Here is a 9,227-nt window from a genome sequence, read left to right as displayed (position 1 = left end):
GAGAGAGAGAGAGAGAGAGAGAGAGAGAGAGAGAGAGAGAGAGAGAGGATGAAAGAAAGAAAGAAAGAAAGAAAGAAAGAAAGAAAGGAAAAAAAGAAAGAAAGAAAGAAAAAGAAACACTAGGCAGTCAGGCAAAGGCAACAGGTGCCCTAACAGCAATGAGTTAGTAATACTGGAACTTCCTCATGTCCCTATGAGAGACATTCCAGTCTTACATCTGAGTATCAGAGAGATCTCCAGAAACTGTGTGGGGGTCACGGCCTCAGATTTGTTTGTTTAATTATTGCTTATGTGTAAGTTTGTGTGTGTTGTGTATTTGTGCAAATGAATGCCATGCATGTGTGGATGCTCAAGGAAGCCAGAAGAAGGTATCAGCTCCCGTGGAGATGAAATTTCAGACAGTTGTGAACAGCCTACAAAAGGTGCTGGGAACTGAACTTAGGTCCTCTGGAAGACCAGCAAGCTTCTCTAACTGATGAGCTGTCTCTGTCTTCCTTCCTCTCTCCCTCTCTCCCTTCTCTCCCCTCTCTCCCCTCTTTCTCTTTTGAATCCTTTGCAGTCCCTGATGCCAGTGCTGTATCCAGTTGCTTATCTAACTTCAGTTTCCAGCCTTGCATTACAACCAAATGGAGGAGAAACAAAAAGAGAAAGGTCATATAGTCCACTGTTCTCTCTGTTTTTCTTTATGAAGTCTGAGCATACAAGTTCTGTTGACCACAGCAGAGATATAGTTATCCCTCCTTGGAAACAGGGGAGATATCCTCCTTATTTCAGACAGTCATATGCTGAGATAAAAACTTGGAGTTCTATTAGAAAAGAGAAAGAAGAACAGTTCTTCATATAGACCCTACAAATAATCTTCTAGAGCATACATTTTAAAAGGGGGACATTACCCCTGAACCTTCACCCAGCCGATACCCGGTTCTGAAAGATATCTATATTCCCCCTGAACACACACACTCCAGTGTCATCCCCTTCCCCACATCCTGCCTTTCTGTGTTTATAACCCCTGTGTGAATGAATTACGATTTGAGAAAAAATAAATAAATTATTGATAAAAATAATAAAAAAATAAATAGGCTCAGTCCTCGCGGCGTCCCTTCGCAGTCGCCTGGAATCCTGTTGCTTGGCGGCCTGTGCGCGCGTGCGCGGACATGGCTTCAAACGACTATACCCAACAAGCAACTCAAAGCTACGGGGCCTATCCTACCCAGCCTGGGCAGGGCTACTCCCAACAGAGCAATCAGCCCTATGGCCAGCAGAGTTACAGTGGTTATGGCCAATCAGCTGACACTTCAGGATACGGCCAGAGCAGCTATGGTTCTTCTTATGGACAGACCCAGAACACAGGCTATGGAACTCAGTCAGCTCCCCAGGGATATGGTTCCACTGGTGGCTATGGCAGCAGCCAAAGTTCCCAATCTTCTTATGGGCAGCAGTCCTCCTACCCTGGCTATGGCCAACAGCCAGCTCCTAGCAGCACCTCAGGAAGTTACGGTGGCAGTTCTCAGAGCAGCAGCTATGGGCAGCCCCAGAGTGGAGGCTATGGTCAACAGTCTGGCTATGGTGGACAGCAACAAAGCTACGGACAGCAACAAAGCTCCTATAACCCACCTCAGGGTTATGGACAACAGAACCAGTACAACAGCAGCAGTGGAGGTGGCGGAGGGGGTGGTGGAGGCAACTATGGCCAAGATCAATCCTCTATGAGTGGCGGCGGTGGCGGTGGTGGTTATGGCAATCAGGACCAGAGTGGTGGCGGCGGTGGTGGCTACGGGGGAGGCCAGCAGGATCGTGGGGGCCGTGGCAGGGGCGGTGGAGGTGGTTACAACCGAAGCAGTGGTGGCTATGAACCCAGAGGCCGTGGAGGTGGCAGAGGAGGCAGAGGCGGCATGGGCGGAAGTGACCGTGGTGGCTTCAATAAATTTGGTGGTCCTCGGGATCAAGGATCTCGTCATGATTCTGAACAGGATAATTCAGACAACAATACCATCTTCGTGCAAGGCCTAGGCGAGAATGTTACAATTGAATCTGTGGCTGATTACTTCAAGCAGATTGGAATTATTAAGACAAACAAGAAAACTGGACAGCCTATGATTAATCTGTATACAGACAGAGAAACCGGGAAGTTGAAGGGTGAGGCAACAGTCTCATTTGATGACCCACCTTCTGCTAAAGCAGCTATCGACTGGTTTGATGGTAAAGAATTCTCTGGGAATCCTATTAAAGTTTCATTTGCTACCCGCCGAGCCGACTTCAATCGGGGTGGTGGGAATGGTCGTGGAGGCCGAGGGCGAGGAGGACCCATGGGCCGTGGAGGCTATGGAGGAGGTGGCAGCGGTGGCGGTGGCCGGGGAGGATTCCCCAGTGGAGGTGGTGGAGGTGGAGGACAGCAGCGAGCTGGAGACTGGAAGTGTCCTAATCCTACATGTGAGAACATGAACTTCTCTTGGAGAAATGAATGCAACCAGTGTAAGGCACCTAAGCCAGATGGCCCAGGAGGGGGACCAGGAGGCTCTCACATGGGGGGAAACTATGGAGATGATCGACGTGGCAGAGGAGGATATGATCGGGGCGGCTACCGGGGCCGAGGCGGGGACCGCGGGGGCTTCAGAGGGGGCCGGGGTGGTGGGGACAGAGGCGGTTTTGGCCCTGGCAAGATGGACTCCAGGGGCGAGCACAGACAGGATCGCAGGGAGAGGCCATATTAGCCTGGCTCCTGAAGTTGTGGAACTCTTCTGTACCCAGTTTTACCCTTGTTATTTTGTAAACTTACAATTCAGAATCGCTCATGGATATTTTCGGGGAGGGGGGGCAGTGTGTGTATGTGTGTGTGTGTGTATATGTCAGACTACCCTAATTGTAACCATATCTCTGGTTCCCATTAAAAACCATCATTTTAGTTAAAAATAAATAAATAAATAAATAAATAAATAAATAAATAAATAAATAAAGTTAGTGAGCTTACAGTATAGCTCAGGAGTCTCTTGAAGTTCTCTGGTTTATAGGAAACAATTGAGGCATATTTCAATTGTTATGTGTTAAGGATTATATTGATCTTAACTATGGATATATGTATATGTTTCCTTCTGTTCTTGTGAATGTGCATGTGTGAGTTACAGGTGCCCATGGTGACCAGAAGAATCTTGTGCCCTAGAGCTGTAGCTACAGGAGATTATGAGCAATAAGACCAAATACTCGTGACATGATTCCAGTCTGCTGCAAGAACAGCTCTCCAGTCCTGAGACAATGCATTTCCTGTATCATTTCCTAATATTAACATTTGTTCCTTATAATGAGCCTTTGTGAAACTGGCCTAAGATAATTCCAGAATAAGTTCATCAAGTCCTTCCAAAAAATAAAAAATAAAATAAAAGGGGGACATTAGGAAAAGATAAGTGACATCAATCTGGAAGAGTCATACAGAAAACAGATTGTTTTGTTTCTTTGACTTTAAAAACAAAACTAAATCAATGTTCACATATCAGTTTTACCAATTGTCTTAGTTTGGGTTGCATTGCTGTGAAGAAACACCGTGACCAAGGCAACTCCTTTGGGCCTGGCTTACAGTTTTAGATGTAGTCTATAATCATCATGGAGTGAAGCATGTCAGCATCCAGGCAGATATGGTGCTGGAGGAGCTGAGAGTTCTCCATGTTGATCTACAGGCAGCAGAAGGGGACTGCCCTCTACGGGCAGCTAGAAGGAGGCTCTTATTCTGTGCTGGGTGTAGCTTGAGCTTATATATGAGGCCTCAAATCCCACCTCCACAGTGAGACACTTCCTCCCACAAGACCACACCTCCTAATATTACCACTTCCTTTGGGCCAAGCATTTAAGCACATGAATCTGGGGGGTTGGGGGGGCATACCTATTCTAACCACCACACCAGTGAACATTGTTTTGCTCTGTACCCTTCTTTGTGGACTGAGTTGCAGTAGTGACATAGGATGTCTGCTGATACCAGGTCCTTCTTGGAAATGCACTATCGTTTTCTCACCAGTGTCCCTGAGGCAACTGGCATAGATGACTGAAACTGATACATATGTGGCAGTAACAGGAGTCACAGATGGAATGTCAAGTGACCGTGGGTGTATGTTGGAAACCACCCCAGCCAGGAGCCTGGATCCTGAGATTTCAGGTCCAGATCAGCCACTGGGTTTCTTCATAACTCAGTTCCCCCCCCCCAGGGTATTTCCCCTGCTCCTGTTTTCATACTTTGTAGGTAATATTTGCTTTCAGAATAAGCTAATCCGAGATCTGGAATGAAAAGCCTTTACTTTTTCTCTGTTAGGAAATGTAGAGAATCTGGCAAATTCCAAGGCTTAGCTTGCTAATTGCCTCTCCAATTTGGCTTTGATACAACACTGTGTGATTAACAACAAATGCTCATTAACCAGTGGTTTAATTGAGAACAGGAATCCTGTTTGATTTTCTCACTGTATCACCAACAACTATCTCAGTCCTGGTACATGGAAGAACTAACAGTCTCATTATAACTGACTTATTGATTGGCCTAGAGCATTTTCTTCCTAAACTATCATGAGGACTGGTTCTGCTCTTTTCTTCCTAAGACCAAGCAAAAGGTGATTCAAGAGGAGCCAGGAAACAGGGCTTACTTACAGCCTATGTTGTATCTTACTTTAGTTTTCCTCAAGAAATATATCATGGTCTTTTTTATAAATGACAAATCTGGATATCAGAAAAATAAATGACTTGTTTGAGGTTATGTAATTTTTATTACATTTATTTATTTACTCACTTACTTATTTATTGTATAGATCTGGAGGTCAAAATATAACTTGTAGGAATCAATTCTCTCCCTTCATCAAGAACCCAGGGAACCCAGGGATTGAATTCAGATTATCAGGCTTGGTGGCAAATGGCTTTACCTACTGAGCCATCTTACCAACCCAAAATTTGTATAGTTTTTAATGAGAAATATCCACAAAGTATATGAAGAAAACTATAAAATATTGCGGACACATAGATGTGAGCATGCACAAATGAAAAAACCATTTCTGCTCCTAATTCAGACAGCAGCATCACCAGGATAGGAATCTACCTTAACCTAATTTACTGGTTCACTGAAATTCTAATAAGTAGACCAGTAACATTTTTCCAGAGCTAAACAAGTTTATTCTAAAATTCATATGCAATAATCAGGATGAATAAAATAGTTAGGAACACTTTAGGAAGTGAGCACATCACTCTAGTTGAAATGGCGCTCCACTATTCCTGAATGCACAGACCCCCATCAGACAATTAGTTCACCATTCGGGAACAATTCTGATTCCTAAGAAGGAAAAAGAAAGACAGAATTCTTAACACACCAAAGAACAAAATGTGAAGTGATGCACTATGTGAACAATGGAGGGAATCATGATTGATTCCCTATAGTGGAGTGGAAAACAATAGTTTCCTAGCTATGACTCAAGATTAAGACATGATAAAGAAATGATTGATACATCTGACTCATTAAAAACAAAACTGTTATATGGAAATTCACCATTAGAAAAAACAAATAGCAAATGACAAATCATGGGGGAAAACCCTCTCTGTGACACATACCTTAAGGGCTAAAATTGATAACAGATAAAGAACTTTCAGATCAAGGAGAATATTGCGAATAAAAGTCATAGATAGATAAAAAGGAAATATGTGTAAGTGGCCCATTCATGCATAGAGAAATGCTATGGCAGATGGTCCCTATGTAGCCCCCATGACTCATGTCCTTGTATCATGTTCCACTTGAGTAGGAACTAGACCTAGATTCTATAAAAGTGATAGGATGCTTCTTCAGAGATTAGGTTACAAAATAACATAACTTTGGCCTTATTTACATACTTACTTCAAGAGAAATCAGCTGCCATATTTTGATGTACCCTCTGGAGAGGACCCATTGAGTTAAGAGCCATTGTCTCTAGCTAGCAGCCAGCCAAGAACTAAGGACTTCCAATAGCCACAGAATGTACTTGGGGATAGATGGTACCTCAGCCAAACCTTGCAATGTACACAGCCTCCAAAGACAACTTGGCCTGCTGTTTTGAAGAGTCCTGAGATAGTTTCACCAGCCAAATGACACCTGCATTCCTGGCTCATAAAAACTGTAAATAATAAGATATTATTTCTAAGTCACTAAACAATTATTAGTTCAGCACTAAATCTTATTTCTGGGATTTTTTTTCCTTGAAATATAACCCCAATAATACAAAAGTACATACAAATTCATTCTCTGGATCATTATCATATATTTGAATATGTGAGGGTTGGGTATCCTTATAGTGGAATAGATAGTTCCATCTCTCCATTGTTTTATAACACATCACCTCAAAACTTAGTGCCTTAACCGTTTCACAATTTACCCTTCATCATTCTGTTGGTCAAGTAGATGTTTCTGTTAACCTCCGGAGTTGTTTTTAATATCAATTGAGGGGGGGTTTCTACCTTGCCCTTGATATTCCAGATAAAAGACACAATGTTTACGTTCATAGCAGGCCTTTAATGTATTAGAGCTGAGTAGAGCTCTACCCTCTAAACTATTAGAATTATATCTACCCTCTAAGCTATAAGAATCTATTTCTCCATCAATAACCTCAAATTATAACTTGTCACTTTCCATCTGGGCTGTTCTTAACTCCAATTGGCCAGCCTTCATGGCCATGTTTTCAGGACTCACTTAATATATGGAATTTTCTCCCTCCACCTTCTCTCATTTTCTCTTCATGAGTCTCCTCTGACCCAAGCCCAGGAACTAAACCTCTACATATCTCTCTTCTGCACAGCTATATGCTGTAGGCATCTTTATTCACCAAGAAAATTTGGGGGGCAAGGTCACAAGCATCACTTTGTGTATGTGCTAGATTCTCTCATCCCTGGGGTCAACCAGGCCTTCGGGGGCCCAGTATTTAGCATTACAATACATAGCAAAAGAGCAAACCTCAACATCACAGGATGTAGGCTAAGGTCACTCAGCTGACCACATTCAACTGATGAGTAAAGCTGATTTCTTATTTCCAAGGACCATTCAGCACAAGACCTCTGCCTGCCCAGTAGCATCCTTTGAGCCTCTGTACAGCATGGTGGCTCTTTTCAGTGAAAAAAACAGAAACCCACAGTCCTCTAAGATCTTGGCTTGGAAGTCCAGGACATGATATATGCTACCTACTGTTGCCCAAAGCAATTCAGAAGGGGAGAGAAATGGCAAATAATTTACAAAAATTCTATTATGAATATTCAAGCATGATGAAGAATGGGGCTAACTTCATGAACATCCATAAGATAACTGCCAGAAGAAAGCAAAGTGCAAGACTGTCCATATAGGGTTCAACATTTTACATAGGAGAAAAAGAATAAGCAATAAACCCCCACATATATCTATCTGCTTCCTTGTTTTAAATTTAAAAATAATCTAGAAATAATAATAGGAAATAAAATGGGCTACCTATTATGGAATGTCCTTGGAGTGGAAAGGAGGGGAGAGGATGTTTCTCTGAGTATCATTTGCTTTTTATAGTTTAACCTTGGAAACATATTAATTTTCCTGTTCAAAAGATAAAATTAGTCTATAGAAGAGGGTGGAAAGGTACAAGAGACAGAAGATGGGGAGAGATGCAGCAAGGCACATCTGGCCGTGACCTAGCCACTGCACTTTTGAATTTACTGTAGTTGTGGTTATCTGTGGGGAAGATCTACATGACACCAGGCCCATCGTCAGTTCATCCTGCATTAGGAGGAGCCCCATGAGGCCCCATTCCCCGCCCCCCAGAGTCTACTGATAGTTAAATGTTTCTTAGGGAAGAGATGCCTTCCCCTCCCCCCTACTGTAGTTCTATAGTGTAACTATAGCACTATAACTATAGTTGTAGTGCTAACCTCTTACTCATGCTCAGGCAAGGAACTGATTAAAATCAATGGGTCACACTCTAGCAGACAGGAAAGCAGGAGGAATTTTGTTGAGAAAGCTTGCAGCTTGTAGCAGGAGAGAGAGAGAGAGAGAGAGAGAGAGAGAGAGAGAGAGAGAGAGAGAGAGAGAGACAGAGACAGAGACAGAGAGAGAGAGAGAGAGAGAGAGAGGCGGGAGCAGAGGAGAGACAGGAAAGTCTAAAATTCATTATATAAGTATATGAAACTGCCAGACAATAAAAATTAAAAATAAATTAAATTAAGTCTAGAAGGAAAACTATAAAGGAGAATACAAACAGAAACAGATGTACTCAGGTTCTTCAGGTACTGGAAGAAAATATGGTTTATAAAAATGTTATTGATACATATGAAAAAATATATAATGCAGACTACGTATTAAAGTATTTTTTCATTGTCAGATTGCCTGAGACTTCTTGGGGGTTACATAAGAGAACAGCTTTGCTCGTAGATGAACATATTAACATACTGACTGCATCCTAAAGGGTGTTCTATACCTTTAAGCTATTCTCAAATGGTTCCAGAAGACACTATGATATATTACTGTTATGTAATATCTCAAAACTCTTGGTCCAATTTTAAATTTTAATAGCTTTTAAAGTAGAAATGTCACCAACTTAATTTTCTTTGAAAATGTTCTTTTATTTCTTTTATTTTAGTTTTGTGACTTTTGAATCACATTTTTAATTCCATGTTTTTTATTTCAGTGAGATTTTGTTATCTTCCATCAAAGAGACTGAAATAAAAGAGGGAGTTGGAGAATAATCTGGAACATGAGGCAAACTGTTATAAATCGGTACATCTGGGCAAAAGTTACATCGGAGGTTCCTGTGCTGCTTTTGAAACTTTCTGTGCATTCAACACAAACGGCGAGGTGGCTGGAAAGGACTGCTGAGTTCTGTGTTGTACCTCAGGTGTGCAATGCCCAAGATTGGCTTCCGTCTGAGCTATGGCTGCTTTCTATTCTGGACAGAGGCGTGGGGAGCATTGTCTGCTCTTATTCTCTAACACGAGGACCTAGCAGCACACAGGCACCAAGAATGGGGGAGTGGAGAGAAGGAAAAGGCTTCCATTGCTCTTGGCCTTGAGGGACTTGCTCTCTAATCCACTGAGCTAACTAATTCCAGACCTTTCCCCAAACAGAACCGTGTAATAGGCATGTCAAACGATGAAGTGGATTGCTGTGGAAACTTGTGTAAATAACTCTTTGGGCAGGAGAAAGATGGCCAACACCTGCTTTTTGTTTTCTGGAATTTATTAGAGCCACCCTGTGAGGGACGCTAAGCTTCCTGGAGCTTATTCAC

At 42.4% G+C, this 9,227-nt stretch overlaps 1 protein-coding gene across 1 annotated transcript; it reads left to right on the top strand.

Moving 5' to 3' along the window:
* The first annotated feature begins 1,095 nt into the window (after positions 1 to 1,095).
* On the top strand, positions 1,096 to 2,726 carry LOC114625968 (RNA-binding protein FUS). The gene has a single exon (XM_028773343.1). It carries the CDS (start codon positions 1,155 to 1,157, stop codon positions 2,709 to 2,711), a length of 1,557 nt encoding a protein of 518 aa, XP_028629176.1. The 5' UTR covers positions 1,096 to 1,154; the 3' UTR covers positions 2,712 to 2,726.
* Positions 2,727 to 9,227: the final 6,501 nt, after the last annotated feature.

This window comes from Grammomys surdaster, unplaced genomic scaffold (assembly GCF_004785775.1).
Source record: "Grammomys surdaster isolate TR1022 unplaced genomic scaffold, NIH_TR_1.0 225, whole genome shotgun sequence".
Taxonomy (NCBI): Eukaryota; Metazoa; Chordata; class Mammalia; order Rodentia; family Muridae; genus Grammomys; species Grammomys surdaster.
This window is presented reverse-complemented; position numbering and strand designations above follow the sequence as displayed.